At 64.6% G+C, this 16,711-nt stretch overlaps 2 protein-coding genes across 3 annotated transcripts; both read right to left on the bottom strand.

Annotated features, from left to right (window-relative positions):
• Positions 1-1,770: 1,770 nt before the first annotated feature.
• LOC127388372 (hyaluronidase-3-like) lies at positions 1,771-4,282 on the bottom strand. 2 transcript variants are annotated; one of them, XM_051627823.1, is made up of 3 exons: positions 2,554-4,282; positions 2,360-2,473; positions 1,771-2,214 (listed from the first exon to the last, which is right to left on the bottom strand). In XM_051627823.1, exons 1-3 carry the CDS (start codon positions 3,814-3,816, stop codon positions 1,861-1,863), a joined length of 1,731 nt encoding a protein of 576 aa, XP_051483783.1. In that variant the 5' UTR covers positions 3,817-4,282; the 3' UTR covers positions 1,771-1,860. The 2 variants fall into 2 exon arrangements, with proteins under 2 accessions (XP_051483783.1, XP_051483784.1); XM_051627824.1 differs by having other exon boundaries at positions 2,360-2,449.
• A 102-nt stretch (positions 4,283-4,384) lies between these two features.
• Positions 4,385-6,594, bottom strand: NAA80 (N-alpha-acetyltransferase 80, NatH catalytic subunit). The gene is made up of 2 exons (XM_051627826.1): positions 6,509-6,594; positions 4,385-5,173 (listed from the first exon to the last, which is right to left on the bottom strand). The coding sequence occupies exon 2, from the start codon at positions 5,163-5,165 to the stop codon at positions 4,446-4,448; it is 720 nt and encodes a 239-aa protein (XP_051483786.1). The 5' UTR covers positions 5,166-5,173; positions 6,509-6,594; the 3' UTR covers positions 4,385-4,445.
• Positions 6,595-16,711: the final 10,117 nt, after the last annotated feature.

The following is a 16,711-nucleotide window of genomic DNA, read 5'->3' as shown; positions in this document are numbered from 1 at the left end:
GGGCAGGGGAGAGAAGAGGTGAGCACCCAGCCACCTGTGGCTGGCATGGCCCCTGCCCTGCACTCACCCTCAGCACCCTTGTGCCCGCCTGAGGCCCAGTGCAGGTCGCTGATGGACTCCACGGGGTGCAGGCTGATGGCTCCAGGTTCACTGCCGTCGGGGTCCCCAGGCTCTGCTGGCACAGCACCCTCCGCCCTTCCCATGCTGTCTGCTGGGAGTGGAAGCAGAGGGTGAGCGTGCCCTGGGGACCAGACCCCTCCCAGAGGTGACCCCAGCCTTGACGCCAGCCCAGTGCTGTGCCAGGGCAGAGTGCCAAGGCCAATGTTCCCTTGGCATGGCCATGTGGACACAGCCGGGCGAGTGCTGGCTGTGCCCCGCCCTGGCCCTGTCATCGGAGCAGTTAGTGGGTGCTCAGTGGCCACGATCCGAGCCTCGTTAGTGGGGCTGGAATCTGGCCTTGGCTTGGGAATGTGCCACCAGCCTGGGTAGCCCAGGCACTGCGGGCTGGCAAGGTCTCTCCCTGGCCAGCTGCGAGCTGGCTGGGAGCTTGGCTTTCCCTGCAGGCACTGTGCTGGTGTGCTGCTTAAAGGTACGCAGCCAGACATGGGGGTCTGTGCCGTGCTGGGGGTCCTGGTGCCTACCACCCAAGTGAGTACGCCCCCCCCACCCATGGCAGCGAGGGGGCTTTTTGGGAGCTGGCATGGCTCCAGCACCATCTTGGGAAGTAATCATGCCCACGATGGAGTAGAGGAAAAGCATTTTTTTTTTCTGAGTATTTGCATGTTTTTGAGCAGCATGTGGGTCTAGGGTGCTGTGCCTGTGGCAGAACAGGGCAGGGTGGCCCTGTGCCCGCTCCCTGTCCCCACTGGGGTCAACAGCATGTTGCAGGGCAGCATGGTGGTGGCTGCTCCCAGCAGGGTGGTGTGTGCTGTCAGCAGGGTTGACAAGTATCAGGACTGGGGGAACTTGGCTGGTGCCCAGGGTCCCCCCAGACTGTCCCCAGGGTTCTGCCTGTGGCTGGGGCTGACCCATGGGTACCCCCATCACCCCTGCATCTGCCCTCCCCCATCTGTAGAGCACAGCTAATGTGTAGGTTTGGTGCAGGAGCCTGTGCCAGCCAGCTGCCTGCCCCCTCCCCACGCCCTCCTGCCCTCTACCTGCAGTCCTCCAGAAACCCCTTTTTTTCCTGAGTGGGCACCACAGACCCCACAGTGGAGGGCAGCATTTGGCTGCTGCCTCCATCCCAACCCCGTGGCCCAGTGTCACCCAGCCCCCCCTCAGGGTGTCAGGGCCCCCACCAGCCTGCTCCCCAGCCTACCTTCTCCAGCCTCCCTGGGCATGGCTTTCCGTGCCCTGCAGCCAGGCAGCGTGAGCGGGCAGTGAGGCAGTGCGGGGCCCCTGGGAGCCGGGCTCCCAGTGCGCCAACTGTGACGCTTAAAATAGAACAGTGAGAAACATGGTTGGGGGTGATAAAAATAGCCATGGGGAGGGGGGGACTGGCAGCACAGTCAGCACTGTCGGCAGCAAGGTGCCAGCGTGGCAAAGGGGGAGCCGCATACAGTGCCCCCTTCCCCCACCCCTCATGCCCTACTCCCAGGGTAAAGGGGCTGCCTGCTCACTGTGGGATCCCTGCAGGGCCCATGCAAGGAAACTGAAGCACACTGGGCCCAGCTAGAGCCAAACTGAGGTTTCTGCTGCCTCTCAGAATCATGCCCAGCCCAAGGGTACCACAGAGCCTCCCCATTTATGTCCACAAGGAACAATGCCAGCTGTGCCAAGAGGATTTATTTAAGAAAAAACACAGGAAGTGATGGGCAGCAATGCTAGTCGGTAGGGGACCACAGCGGTCCCCAGCCCTGGTCACCAGCCCCAGGTGTCCCGTGGCAGGCAGGTGTCGGAGGGCATGAGGTCACTGTGCCCACAAAGGCCATGAGCAGGGGTGGGTGGCATGCAGGGGGTGGCAGGGCCAGGCTGGACCTGCTGGGCACAGTCCTCACCAGCCCAGCCACGGTAGCAGTGGCAGCGGAAAGCGGCCGGTGGGCCAGGGCTGGGGCCGAGGTGCAAGAGGCTGCCCAAGTCGTGGGGCTGCCGGCGCACACAGCGCCCATGCCCATGGCACTGCCCGTAGCTGCACTCTCGGGCTGCTGCCGTCACGTTGGCCACATAGGGACCCAAGGTGGACACGAGGTAGTGGCGCAGACTGGCACAGCTCTCCTGAGATGGAAGCAACAGTGAAAACCCACCCTGGCGCTGGGGTCCCTCCAGCCACCTCTCCCCAGTGGGCACAGGTGACATGGCCGTCCCACACATCCTGTGCCCACTGTGTGCCAGCTCTGGCACAGCAAGGGGCTGTACTCACAGCTGAGTGGGAGTATGACATGTCTCCCCAGAGTACGAGTCCAGCTGCACCCAGCGCCGCACTCTCCCCGATGGTGTGCACCAGGTCAGCCTGCCAGGGAGAGATGTGAACGGACTGGGGACACACAGCTGTGTCCCAGCGCTAAGCAGGACCCCCGGCACACCCACCACCAGCCCTGGCCCCACAGCACTTACCAGCTCCAGGAATCGGGGCGAGCGGCGGAAGGAGAGGCGGGAGTAGGCGACCACGGGCAGGAGGCTGTGGGTGCCAAAGGTGGCCACGCGCAGGGCCTCGCGCAGCCGGTGGTGCACGAAGCGGCGGCGCAGGGCGGGCGGCAGTGCTGGCGGCAGGTAGATGCTGGGGTAGAGGGCGGCCGAGGCGGCCCAGAGCCAGCCCAGCTGGTTGTTGCGCCGCACCTCCGCTGGCTGGCACTGTCCGCTGTAGTTGGCCACCTTGGCCCAGTTGCCATTGAAGCAGTCAGGGAAGCGGTAGAAACCCCAGAGCCCCCCTGGGTGCAAGGTCCGGCCCAGCAGAAGTGTCTCCTTCATCAGAGTCTGTGCCGCCCGCTCGAACTCCCACCGGGCCAGCTGGAGTCGCTGCCGTGTCGGCAGGAAGCCATGCCGGTCCTGCACCCACTGCTCTGAGGCTGCCCGATAGATCTTCTTGGCCCCCCAGTTTTGGGCCCAGAGGGGCCTCCACTCCTCCCAGTCCACCACGGCCAGGCCGTGGAAGGGGGGGCGCAGGAGGAGGTGGATGTCCCCAGCTGCCCTGGCGAGGTGGGCGCTGAGGGGGACCCGCTGAGGGATGCCCCCATTGCGGGGCACACCCTGCCGCGACAGGTAGGGGTACAGCCCAAACTTGTTCTTGTAGAAGATGGTGATGTTCTGGCCGACAAAGTGGCCATCCAGGTTCTCCACGATGCCGTAGTCGCCCAGGGGAAGCACCACACCGAAGCGGCGCTGGCAGCGACCAGTGGGGATGTTCCACACCACAGCGAAGGGCTGGCCGCCCACCAGCGGCTCTGGTGCCGGGCTCTCCCCACCAGCCGTGCCCAGCACCAGACAGGCCCACAGTGCCAGCACTGGCACCATCCTGCCTTGCCAGCTGCCTGCAGGGCCGGCACCCTGCGGGAAAAGGAGTGGCAGGGGTGAGGTGGTAGGGCTCAGTGGGCACCCCAGCTGTGCTGGCACTGCCACCCTGGCACCTGGTGGGCTAGGATCAGCTGCAGCAGCTGGGCTGCCCCACAGGCACCTGCTGCCCACCTCAAAATCCCACAGGGCTCTGCAAACTTGGGTGTTTTGGACATCTCTTGCCTCAGTGCTGCCGGTGGGCACCTCTGCCTGCCTGCACCACCACAGCCATAGCACGGCTCTGGTGTGGCACAGCAAGCTGCTGACCTCGGTGCCTCCGTTTTCTTTGGTAGTGGGGGCACTATGACCCTCTCGTCCCCATTTCATAGCAGTGCTGACCAGCTGCCGGGGGTGAGGGGATTAGGCAGGGGACAAGCCTGGGGGCCGCGTGACACAGCAAGGACAGCACTAATCCCCCGGCGCGGGGCCCAGCCGCTCTCCCTGACCTTCCTGCTCCCATGCCTCCAGCCCTCGCCAGATGCCTGGGGGTCCTGGCTGCCTGCCCGTCTCGCAGTGCAGGGCAGGGACCTGCAGCCCCTGCCACCCTGCCCTATTCCCCAGTGCCCCTCCGGCCATTGTGTGCCTCAGTTTCCCCAAGCTGCTCAGTGGGGACAGTGGCAGCCACACCGGCAGCCACGCATCAGCACCAGAGTCCAATGGCTGGAGGAGACACTGGTGGGACTTGGCAGTGCTCCTGGGACCTGTCCCCCTCCCAGTGCCTGATGTAAAGCTTGGCTCTCTGCCACACTTCTGGTCCCAGCACCCCAGCCCGGTGAGCTGGGGGCTAGGGTGGGGACCACCTCCCCACTACCCATCCTGGTAATGGCAGCAGGGCAAACCGGGAAGGCTGGGGAAGCTGGTGCCAGCCCTGAAAAATGGCAGGCAGGCAGGCAGGACCAGAACAGGCAGCTCCTGCCCGCATTCGCTTTTAATCACCAGCTTGAGGCCCTGGCCCCTCAGATGTCCTTCTTCATCCAGAAGATGGGGAGCCCTTTGGCGTCACGGTGGGGGGTCTCCAGGAGGCTGTGCCCACTGTCCTCGGCCAGCACACCCCTTGCCCAGATGACAGATGATGGAGGGGGTGGCGGGGGGGCAGCGGGAGGTGGGAGGGGCGGCGGGGGGGTGGGAGGCACCCTTGGCCTTGTGGCAATGGTGGTAGCAGTGCCAGGAGGGGCAGAGAAGAGCCTCAGCACCTCGGCAGGTATGGCGGGGCTGAGGAATGCCACGCTCTGCACTGGCTCACTCAGGACAAAGCCCAGGTGGGCATAGAAGTGCTGCTTGTCATGGGTGGTGAGGTGCAAGCAGCCAAAGCCCCGGGCCCGCGCCCAGCGCTCGGTAGCCTCCATCAGCTGCCGCCCATAGCCCTGGCCCCGCAGCGCCCGGGCCACCACCACGCTCTCTACAAAAAGGTCGTGGGGCCGGCCGACCACACGGGAGAGCCGGATGTGGCCCACGAGCTGACAGGGAACCTCTGGGGTCCCGGGGGCCTCAGCAGGGCCCCGGCTCCGCAGCAGCAGCAGGCAGGCAGGGAAGGCATCCGAGGAGCGCTGCAGCGTGTGGAGCCGCGATGCCCGGCTCTTCCCCCACTCCTCGCCCAGCAGCTCAGCACAGGCCTCCAGCAGCTCTGGCCTCCGGTGCAGGGGGACCAGGCTGAGATCCTCCGACATGGAACCCATTCTTCTCACTGGCGGGAGACCAAGGAGGCCACAGCTTAGAGCGACAGGGGACAGATCCTGTGTGTGTCTCCCAGCCCCAGAGCAGGCACAGCTTCCCCATGATGCAGCCCGGTGGGTTTGCAGCAGGTCTGAGGTCACAGGACAGCACCAGAGCAGGGAAGTGGTGCCTGGTGCCAGCTCCAGGCAACCATGCCATGAGACTTGCAGGCACTGCTGAGCAGGCAGAGGGGCAGGGCAGGAGGGACAGGGCTAGCCTTGTCCCCTCCACAGCCCTGCCACCAGCTCCTGCCACCTGAGCACCTGCCTGAGACCAGCCAGCTCATCACACATGTTTCCCTAGCAGCGAGAGGACTACAGAACCATGGAGTTGAGCAGACCCTAGCCACACCACACTGGTACAGGCACTCAGGAGGGCCCAGGCAGCCCCCAGGTGACCAGGAATCCCCTGCCACAACTGCTGAGTGGCAGGGTCCTTTCTCCCGGCCTGGTGGCCATTCCCCTTGCAAAGGAGAAGCCGCAGGCAGCGGCTGGGAGGAACTGCCACGCTGACTCATGAGCTGGGGTTGAGCAAACTGCCCCACTTCCCACTGTGGGGGGTAGGGAAGGCCTTTCCACACCCTCAGGGGCTCACCAAGGTTACCCCTAACTCCAAGACCCTCAGGGTGCCCCCAAAGTTCCAGGAACCCCCTGCTCCCAGCCCAGCCTGCACTCCCCACTTTGGAGGCCAAGCAGCGCCCCAGGGCCATGCTGGCACCCTCGGGTGGATGATGGTTTTCCTTCCATCTCCCCAGAACCCCCTCACTAGGACTGCCAGCATCTGGGGGGCCTTGAGTGAGAGGCAAAGCCCCCCACACCCGGGCCTGCCCTCCTGCCTGCTTCTGCCTGCAGCACGCCGCCAAGTTCTCCCAGCCCCAGTGCCCAGCTCCCCTCCCATGCCTGCCCCTCTCCAGCCCCTACCCAGCAGAGCAGGGCTGCTCACCCTGGGCTCACCCTCTGCTCACCCTGCCCGCTGCCGCCGGCTCCCGTGTCCTCGGTGCCAGCCCGGCAGCGCGGCAGGAAGCAGCCCAGCTCGTGGCCAACCGCAGCACCTAGTTCTGCTTCCCCGCACGACTGACACGCCTGCCCAGGGCCCCGCCGCGGCACCCCCACACCGGGCACCGCCCCGTCCCGCCAAACCCATCGCGCCCGCACGGGGCTCAGCCTCACACGGCACCCCGAGCTGATCGCCACGCTGCACCTCCAGACACACGGCGCCCACCCACCAGCCACTCTCCCACCAACCACCCATCAACGACCCCATCACTGAGGGATCACCGACCTCCCCTCTCCCCGTCCCGTCCTACCCGCACCGCTCCGCGGGCCCCGCAGCTGCCGCCACTTCCTCCATCTCCGCCGCGCAGACGCCTCTTCCGCCGCCCTCGCGGCTCCACGCCGGAAGCGCGCCCCCTGGCGTTCGGAGGCCGCGGCCCCGCACGGCAAAGCCGGTGCGCATGCGCAGCGGGACGGGGCCAGCCCGGGGCCGCGCGCCTGTCGCCAGGAGCTGCCGGGGCGGGGCAGGCAGGGAGGGAGCAAGGAGCATCTCCTGCTGTTGTTACCTGTTAAAATTCGGAAGCTTTCGGTTTTTCAAGTTAAAATGAATGGACCCTGCTGACCCCCGCATGGGGGTCTGCCCTCTGCAAGGCCTGCAGCTGTCCCCTGCACCCTGCCTGCCACCAGGCTCCTAGAGCTGGCAGGACACCAGCGGGGGGTGTCGTGTGCCCCCTTGGACCCTGCTGACCCCCACATGGGGGTCTGCCCTCTGCAAGGCCTGCCTCCTGCCCTCGGGGCTGTGCAGGGGCGAGGAAGGCAGTGGGTGTTTGCCCCCACTGCTGCCCTGTCTCCCAGGGCATAGCAAGGGAAGGGAAGGAGGGAGGAACAGAAGGAGGGAGGCAAGGAAGGAGGGAGGTAATGGGGAAAGCAGTGAGGGAGGGAAGTGATGAGGGATTGTGGGAGGGAGGGATATCTGTTGTTACCTGTTGTTATCGATCTGTTGTTATCTATTGTTATCTGTTTTTATCTATTGTTATCTGTTGTTAAAAGATATCTGTTGGTTAAAGTTATCTGTTGGTTAACATTTCTCCCAAAAGATGTTTTGTAGTTTCGAATTAAAATGAAAGTTCCTTGTTTCTACACAAATCTAGAGTTTTGAAAAGTCTATGGAACTAGTTGAGAAAAACTGGGAACACTAAATACTAAAGCAACGGTGAAAGTGGGGGCAGGGAGAAGCGCTCGGTGGCTTTTCCTGGGGCTGAAAATGAGGAGAAAAACGTGAACCTGTGCAGAGCGCCCGGGGGAGCTCCAGTGGCCCGGGGAGGGGGACGTGGGGCAGAGCTTGGCACAGGGGGGACGTGAAAGGCCCTGCAGCAGGGGAGCGGGGCGGGCAATAGGGCGAGGGTGGCAGGTGGGTGCCAGGGGCGAGGACAGCGTGTGCCAGCTCAGGGCTGGGCGTGGAGGGAGCGGGAGGTGCAGCTGGAGCCGTGCGAGCCAGGCGGGACTTGGGGAGCTCGGCAAGAGGGAGTTGGGGTGTGGAGCCCAGCTTGGGGAGAGGGAGAGGGGCCTGGCACCGCGGCTGGGGCAGGGGATGGGGCACGTGCAGCATGGCTCAGGTGAAGGGCCGGGGGCTGCAGTGCGAGGGCTGGGGGGACATCCACTGTGGCTCGGGGCGGGGCGGGAGAGATGAGCTGCGTCTGTGCAGGGGCCAGGGAGGTTTGGACCACGGCTTGGTGCAAGGGACAGGCAGAGATGGGCCAGGGCTCCCTGCAGGGGATGGGGGGAATGTGCACCATGGCTCGGTGCAGGTGACACCGGACACCTGCCCCATGGCTCGCTGCAAGGGCTGGGGGGACATGCGGCTCAGTGGCTCAGGGCAGGGGACACTGCCCGGGCGGGGCTCCCGCTCCCCCGGTACGGCCCGCACTTTGAACAGCGGGTCCGCGCACCCCGCAGAGGGGGATGGAACCCTCCCCCGTTCCATGGTTCCGAGGCCCCCCCCAAGAACTGGTTCCAGCGTTGGAACGTTCCTTGGAACGTCCCGTTCCTTGGAACGTTCTTTGGAACCTTCGGGGCATTGTAACGTGCGTCCTGGCAACAGGTTCGGGGCACTCAACGGTTGCGGTGCCCGCGGATGAGCGCTCGGCAGGGCGCTCTCTGGCTCGCAGCTCGAGAGAGAGGGAATCCTTTGTCCCGGGACTGGTTTATTATGAGAAAAGAGGCTCGAAGCGCTGAGAGGTTGGAGGCTGCACCCCGGCACGCCCTGGCTTCCAGGTGGGGGCAGCACCAGGAGCCGGCACAGGGGACAGACGGGTCCCCGCAGCACGGGGAGATGCTCCCGGGACAGATGAGCCTCAGCCCCATAGCGGGAGGAGGAGGAGGAGGGAGTCAGTCCCGTCCCCCCGGGACAAGGAGGGGTCCGTGGGTCTCTGGGCCAGCCAGAGAGGACCTGGGGAAGGGACAATCAGGGGCTTGAGAGGTGCTTTGGATGCACCCTGTGTCACCCAGCTTTGCCCCCGTAGTGTCTAAGAGGACAGTGTTGGGACAGGGTGGGAGCAAAAAGCCCCCTGAGTTTGGCCACCCCTGCCTCACCATCCCATGGCAGGGCAGCCCGGCAGGCGAGGGGTCTCCCTCACCCTTCACGTCCTGCCTCCCACAGGATGGAGGACAATCAACCCGTCGGGCAGCCCAAGGAGGTTTCGATGCAGCCCGGGGATCCCCCGGCCGCCAGCTCCGAGCCCGAGCCCTGCATGGAGACCCAGGTCCAGGCACTGCGGGCGGGTGAGTGTGTGGGCACGGGGGGCAGGGGCTGCCCGCCCTGCCCTGTCCCAGGCTCACACCTTCCAGCCAGGCTGGCACCAGGACTCCCAGGGAGCAGCGGCCAGGGACCCAGGGGCACAGCCCCATCACAGCTGTATCCCTGGACAGGGACCCGCCCTGCCCCTGGTGCCAGCGCATCCCTGGGCGTGCCAGGGCCCCCTCCCTGTGCTGCCCGCCAGCACTGCACCCTCATCCCTGGCGTGCATACGGGACAGCAGCTTCCCAGCCTTGAGCCAGGGCTGCTGACATCTCCAGGAGCTGGGCAGACGGCTCAAGTTTCTCCTCTTGCCTGCCCCCTAGCTCTGCTCGGAGTCCTTCAGTCAGTTCTCTTCCTCCTGAACACCATCGGAGTCTTCATCTTTGGGAAGAGACCAGAGGTATCCGTGGCCACTTCCACGAGGCTGTGCCTGTGTCACCTGGCCGGTCTTTCTGCTCCTATCCCATGCTCAGAAGGTGCTGAGCTGGGCTCCCCCGACTCTCTCTCCCCCTTGACACCGTCTGTCCATCTGTCCCCTCTCCGGCTGGCAGCAAAAGGATGAGAAGCTGGAGTTTCTGGACAACATCTGCACCACCTGCTCCAGCATCAGTGGGCACTCCATTGAGTGGCAGTTGTTTTCCTTCTGCCAGGAGGAGGTGCTGGAGACCATCGAGGTGAGGGGGTGAGCAGGAAGGCTGCGGCAGGAGCAGGGGCAGCAGCACAGCCCTGGGGGCAGGAGAGGGCTTGGCCGGTTAGGGCAGGGCACCAATGAAGGCTGCTCCAGCGCTCCATCCTCGGAGGTGCTCCAGAGACACCTGGGTGGCCCGGCTGGAGCCAGGACTTGGAATCAACACCGTCTGCAGGTCCCTCGGCCAGCCTGTGGCTCTGTGATGGGCACAGCCCTTCCTGCCACGGAGCTTGGGACCTCTGGGTGCTGAGTGGGGAGGGGGGGCCAGGGTGGGAGCACGTGGGCTCTGCCAGCCCCGCAGGCCCTTGCTGGGCAAGGGAGACTGCCCTGTCCTGACCTGTCCCACCCTGCTGTGCTTCCCAGGGACTGCTGAACGATGAGCCCACTGACCACCTGGACACCGCAGTTCAATGCCAAGTCATGCTGGCCATCACCTCGCTGAGGTACCTGCCCCAGCCCCCAGTTGGGCCTCCCTGGTGCCCAGTGGCCCCAGGAGCACAGGTCCCAGGCGAGGGCATCCCCAGTCCTTGACCCAAGAGGGAGAGAGACAGCAGGGCCAGGGGGTGCCACCAGGGTTTCCCTCCGGACATCACTGGCAGTGTCACGGGGCTTGAGAGGTCACCCACGGCGTGGAGTCAGTCCAGATCTCCAACCCTGGGCTCTGCCTCCTCCGTGCCGGCTCCCAAGAGCAATTCTCTGTCCCTGCAGCAGAGTGGGGCTCCTGCCGCGGGAGAGGCTGACCAGCCTCCTCTACACCTGCTTCTCCAGCGTCTTCTGCGTGCCTCGGCTGGAGGAGCAGGAGGGCGCCCAGGCTTACTCCAAGGTATGCCGTGGGCTTGTCCACCTCTTTCCTTTCCCTTTCCTGGGGGGGAGAGGGATTAAGAGAGAGCATCTGTCATTTGTTTAATTGCTGGACCAGCTTGAAACCGTGATGGGGGGAGCCGCAAAGAGCTCCCTCGGCCCAAGGCCCCTTCCTGGGCACCGCAGGGTCACAGCTGAGGCTTCAAGGACTGCTCCCAAGCCTCTGTCCCCTTTGCAGACCCTGGCTGTGATGGACAGAATGCTGCAGGAGCTGATACGCAGCGGTGGTGATGCTGCTGCCCAGGATCTGCAGAACATCTTTCAGGTCTGTCCTTGGCACAGGGGTCCTCACAGGCAGTGAGCCCTGGCTTGAGCAGTGCCTGCCCGCCCCCCCCCCCCCCCAGCTCCTGGTGTGAGGAGGGGGACAGAGAATGTCCCTCCTTCCCCCCACCAGGCCCCTGCCTTCTGACTGCTGCCCGAGCCCCTTCTGGGCCATATCCCAGAGGCCCCTACCACAGATCCCGAGGGAGGTGGCCAGCCCAGAGCCTTGGCTGGGGAGCTGAGGGATGTTCTGGGGGGAGGAGGGAGTGGAAGGCGGCAGAGGCAGCTGCAGGAGCAGGATGCAGTGACCTGCCTGGCCGCAGCAGGTGGCTGCGAGGGGGCAAGGAGGACACGTGGCCCACCCCAGGCACTGCCCTGCAGCGAGCCTGGCCCTGCCATGCTGTGGCCTGTCACCTCCAGGCCACATCACCAGCTTTTCTCCTCCCAGCTCCTGCTGCACTTCACCACGTCCCAGGCAGAAGAGGTGCGGGAGAGGGCCGTGGCACGGATTGCCCAGGTGATCGGCTTCATCACCACCTACCCTGGGCTGCAGGTACTGAGCTCCTGGCCTGGGCAGCCCCGGTGCCCCTGAGCCCCCAGCACCTCCCAGGGAAGCTGGGCACCCAGCCAGCAGGAGGCTGGGAGCAGGGCTCTTTGCCCTGTCTTGTCCGGGCTCTCTCCCAGGGCTGTCACGGCCACAGGCAGGAGCCTGGGTCTGGCAGCCCTGCCCTGAGCTGCTGCTCTGGGAGCAGCCAGGGCTCACTGTGTGCCCGGGCTCACCCTGTGCCTGCCCTGCCTCTCTCTCCCCAGGTCTGTCCCTGCTTTGCACAAGCCGTGCACTTCGGGCACGAGCGCTCCGAAACACACCGGTTTGACGTGCTGGGGATGCTGGTGGGGCAGCTCACCTTCTGCTGCGTCTGCAGCAACCAGCTGATCCGCCAGCAGGCCGCAGAAGCCCTGTCTCAGCTGCACGTCTTCCTCCTGCAGCAGAGAAGTAAGAGACACCGTGTCGGGCTGGGTCCCCCTAGAAACGGGCAGCCAGGGACCACCCTCCTTAGCGAGGGAGAACCTGATCCAAGCTGCCTGCCTGCAGGCTGAACAGCCACTTCCCCTCGCCCCTGCTCGCAAGAGCCCTGGACCCTCGCTGGGGATCTGCTCCTCCCCTGCCTGGCTGCCCTCTTTCTTTGCCAGCAACTTTTCTGCCTGGTGTCCTCAGACTGCACCTCCAGCTCCTCACTCTCCCTCTGAGCACCCCGGTTTTGCTCCTCCTCAGGCAGGTGTTCCGGGCGGGGTGACGAAGAGATGCTGCAGCTCCAGTGTCAATGGGAAATGTTGCAGGCCTGGCGCAGCCTGAAAGTCAAACATGTCTGCAACATGTTCTCGGTAAGAAGTGCCTTTGGCTGCTGGTCAGGGGGCTCAGCCTGAGCGCAGGGACACCCGATGCACAGGGATGGTGGGGACCCGTGCTGCTCCTGAGCAAGGGCTAGGCAAGGGCCTCCGGCAAGCTTCTCTCTAGGTGACACATCTCCCTTCTCTTTCATCCCACAGATACTGATGCAATACCTGCAGCCTTCTGACAGGGCAGATCTCGTCCTCATGGCCATCACAAACATGGAAGACTCCGACCCAGACAGCATCCAGATGGCTGTCTACATGGTCAACATCCTTGTGGAGAAAACAGTCTTCCAGGAGGAGCATGTGAGTAGCCCATGGGTGGCACAGCTGAATTCCACCCCACTGGGGGACAGTTCCTCCCCTGGCTCCCTGCCTGGCCAGCACTGACGCCATCTCAAGCCATCGTAGCGCAACGGGAATGGGAGCGGCTCCCAGCGGGAGCTGGGGACGCGGTTGCGCTCCCCCTGCTGACATTCCCATTCCCACCCATGTCTCCCCTCTAGGTGCGGAACATCGTGTGGGCCATCTATAGAAACGGGCCCTCCATCACGTCAGTGTCAGCCCTCAGAAACCTGGAGAACACTCTCAAGAGGATGACCCTGAAATACGTCAGCGAGGTGGTGACCAGCCTGCTGCAGTGCGCCCCGACGTACGCCAGGTGCAGGGCCCAACAGTCTTTGGGGCTCCTCTCACACGGAAAGGCGACCCAAGACTCTCCTGAGAGACTTCAGCCTGGCCGTCCTCTTGGATGTCCCCTCTGACAGAACCCTTGTCTCCCCACAGTGGCTCAGTGATCATGTGTAGGGTGATGCTCCCTGAACCCCAACTGGCAGAGAAGGTGCTGCGGGACCTGCTCCGCAAGCTTCTCAACTACTCGCTGCCCAAGACCTCCACCAAAGATGACCCACTCTTCCTCTCCCTGGCTGTGAGTTGCTTGATGAGGCCTCTCTGACCTCTATGGCTGTTCTCAGTGGTTCCAGGCTCCCACACCCCTTCTGGTCGCACCCAAAGCCTTGACCTCCCTAGGGGCACCAGGGATATCTCAATGTCTGGGTGGCTTCTGCAGGCAACCGAGGCAATAAGGGAGATCCTCCTGCGGGAAGACGCTCTGCAGGCCGTCGGCGAGTACGAGTTGAAGAGGAAGATTCTCCCCAAGCTTTTCCTGGGGCTGCTTTTTCAAGTGGCTTTCACCACGGAGCTGGCACTACACGAGGAGGAAATCTGTATGGAGCTCCAGGAGGATCAGCTCTATTACACCAGGTACTCCATCCTTATCCTTTCATCCCTGCAAGCCACCCAGAGCCAAGCCAGAGGTCCTGGTGGGAGCTGAGCACTTCTCCCTGTGCAGGGCTGCAGTGCAGTCTATGAGACTGTTACTCTGCGAGATGGGGGGTGAGAGACATGTGGAGGCCATCGAGGAGCAGGGGGGCTGGGATGCCCTGCTCAGCGCCCAGACCCGCCTCACAGGGATACAGGTCATCGCCAGGTGAGAGCCCCTTCTCCTCACACCTCAGGGACTGGGCACCACTCCCTCCCTGGGTGCTGATGGCACGCGGAGATCCAAGTGCTGCAGCCTGGTGATGTCCAGACTGCTGCAAACCCCAAAGACGAGTGCCCAGCTGGCTCAGGCCTGACGGTGCCTCCTTCCTCCTGCCAGGGAGATAGCAGAATACTCCAGAGATTTGTGCATCATCTTCTTCTGCTCTCTGGTAGAGCTCCTCACTGTGGACAGCCCCCCCTGGGAGATGACCGCCATGGTCTTCCTCGTCGAGGTGAGCCTGACGACACTGCTCCAAGCCCCTCCAACGCTCAGCTCTCCTGTGCCCACTGCTGTGGGGGGAGCTGAGGCAGTGGGTGGGCTGTGCTTGGGACCATGGAGGAGCAGGCAAGCAACCCATGTGCTGTGGGACACGGGGGCTCTCCACAATCCCTGCTACCCCCATCTGGGCTTGGTCTCTCCCCGGCATCCTCTCCCTGGGCTGATGGCTGGAGCCAGCCCCTGCTGCCTGTGTTTCAGATGCTGGACTGCCCCAGACTTCATTTTGTTCTGGACTTTGCCCTGAAGATCTTTGCGGCATATCTGGAGAGTCAGTGCCCGGGGATGCCCAGCCTGGTGCTCGGGGGCATCCTGAAGCTCACTAGAAGGCCTGACACAGTGAGCAGGGGACAGCTGGGACACAGCCCAGGGTGCAGCTGTGGGTGGCGGGTGCCGCGGTGGCTGGGGCTTTGCTGGGCCCTGGGAGCTGTGCCGGCTGCTGCCAGCTCTCCTGCCCCCGTGGCCCTCCGCCCCACGGCTGTGCCGTGCCAGGAGGGAGGCAGCAGTGCGGAGAGGAACAGGCTCCTGCTGCCAGCCCAAAGCCCCCAGCCCGGAGCACGGGGCCTGCAGAGCCAGGCCGTGGGGTGCTGAGCCCCGGGCTGAAACGCAGCGGCCTCGCTGGGGGCTGCTGGCAGGTGGGGCAGCTGCCCAGGCAGTGCCAGTGGCCACCAGCTTGCCCTGGGCCCCGGTGGGGATGGGGACAGCCGAGGGGCTGCAGGGAGCCAGTGCTGCCTGCCCCCCCGGGCCTCGCTCTTCCCATGGCCCTGCTGGGGAGCCATGTCTGCTGGGACCTTGCCCTGTCAGCCCCGTGAGGCCGGGGCTGGTGGAGGGGGGTTTCAAGCCCTGCCGTCGGGGGCTGCTTGACACAAAGGAGGCGTCGTGTCTCACACAGGCAAAGAAAACCCTGACCCTGCTGCCACGCATTGTGGAGCTGCTGCAGGGTGGCGGCAGTGACACCCGTGCCGCGGCCCTGCCCGTGCTGGATGCCATGCTGCCGCTGCTGGAGGGGGAGGAGGGCAGCCTGACCGCCCTGGACGTCGCAGCGAAGCTCTGGACCTTCTTTGATGACGTGAGGCTGGGAGAGAGCCCTGTGCCCCCCTCACTGGGTTCATCCGTTTGCCTCCCCCCCCTCTGCTTCGCCCCACGGCCCCCAGACCCCGTCCCTGCCCTCCGTGGCTCCAAACACCCCGCATGAACGGGCCCCGACTTGGTCCCCCTGCCACGCGGGGACACTGGCGGCAGGGTGGCTGCGGTCATGCTGAGCCCACCAGTGAGCAACCCCCAGCCCTCCTCAGGGTCTCCCTCTCCGGACCCCAGCCCCAGGGACCCCAGCACGCAGCAGCCCACTCCCTTTTGGAGCAGGGCTGGCTGAGGCCATCTGGGAGACATCCATCTCCACATCAGCCCCCTGCTCACCGTGGTGTTGGGGCTGAGATCCTCCTCCCCTCTTCCCTCAGGACCTGGACACCGTGCGGAGGGGCTCCATTCAACTCTTTGGTCATCTGATGGGGTTGATGAAAGGTGAAAGGAAAAAAATTAAGAAGGAGGTGTGGAACAGCCTGATCCCCCTGACCTTTCACCTGCTTGACCAGGAGAAGACTGTGACCAAGGTGGGATTCTCTGCCCGAGTGGCCCTTTAGGCAGGGCAGTGCCAACAGCAAACCCTTCCAACGTGTGTCACTGGGTGTACAGCTTGCCAAGGCCCTCGGACCAGGCAGAGCTCCCCTTCCCTGCCAGCTGCTGCCTTTCTCCTCCTGCTGCCCGGATAGATGGATGAGGAAGTGGGTCCCTTTCCCAGCCAGCTCCCCCTACACAGCCCCTGGCAGGGTCCCTGCAGCCCCAGAGACTGGGCTATGGCTCTGTAGCAGTCTGGGGCTACCAAGGTCAAAACACTGAAGCCCCAGCAGGCTTCCAGCCAGAGGACATGACCACCCTTCTCTTCCCTGGGGTGCTGAACCTGGTGGCAGCATCAAGCCCCAGCTTGTACATCTTCCCTGCATGGGCTGGGACAGGCTCCAAGCCCTGCCAAGAGGGGGGACACGGGGCCCTGTGCCACCAGCAGTGGTGGTGACATCTCTGCTGCTCCCCAGGCCGCCCAGGAAGCCCTCCGCAGCGCTGGACGGCTCCTGAAATGGGGGCAGCTGGAGCAGCTGGCAGAGCAGGCGCAGGCGCAGCTGATCTGGGGGTGCCTGGTAAGCACAGCCCCGACCCCCCTGGGAGCCCCCCTGCCCCGTGCCCAGTGGGGGGACAGAGGGCTGTGCCCCCGTGGCTGCACACAGCCTCCCAGAGCAGGCTCTGCTCCAGGCTGTCCTCACCCTCGGGGCCCCAAAGGGGACCCTGCCACCCTGATGGCACCCCAGCATCCTCAGGGAGCCCTCTCCTCCCTCCAAATCCTGATGCCACACGGCGGGAAGCCAGGGACTGTCCTGTCTTGCTGGGGGGCAGAAGGGTGGCCCTGGGTTCGGGGTCAGCTCTGCACCAGGCCTGCACTCTTCTCCTCTCTGCAGCTGGCCAGGAAGAAGACCAAGATCAAGCAGTTCCTGCTCCAGTGCCAGGGGTACCTGCAGAGCCCCCAGGAGCTCCTGCGCTGTGAGGCTGTTCGGGTCATTGGTGAGCCACCGGTCCTGGGTCCCTCCCTCTCCTGGGGTCCCTGTGTCCCAGCACAGGACCCGCAGGGCACCTCTTCACCCCCACCCCTC

This window comes from Apus apus, chromosome 9 (assembly GCF_020740795.1).
Source record: "Apus apus isolate bApuApu2 chromosome 9, bApuApu2.pri.cur, whole genome shotgun sequence".
NCBI classification, from domain to species: Eukaryota; Metazoa; Chordata; class Aves; order Apodiformes; family Apodidae; genus Apus; species Apus apus.
This window is presented reverse-complemented; position numbering and strand designations above follow the sequence as displayed.

What these genes read in the sequence shown, in the direction of transcription:
- NAA80 (XM_051627826.1), bottom strand. Translation starts at nt 5,165, where the DNA reads ATGGGTTCCATGTCGGAGGATCTCAGCCTGGTCCCCCTGCACCGGAGG.
- LOC127388372 (XM_051627823.1), bottom strand. Translation starts at nt 3,816, where the DNA reads ATGAAATGGGGACGAGAGGGTCATAGTGCCCCCACTACCAAAGAAAAC. An exon ending in CGCCCCGATTCCTGGAGCTG is followed by an intron (nt 2,474 to 2,553) that starts GTAAGTGCTGTG and finishes GTGTGTCCCCAG; the next exon opens with TCCGTTCACATCTCTCCCTG. An exon ending in TGTCATACTCCCACTCAGCT is followed by an intron (nt 2,215 to 2,359) that starts GTGAGTACAGCC and finishes CTTCCATCTCAG; the next exon opens with GAGAGCTGTGCCAGTCTGCG.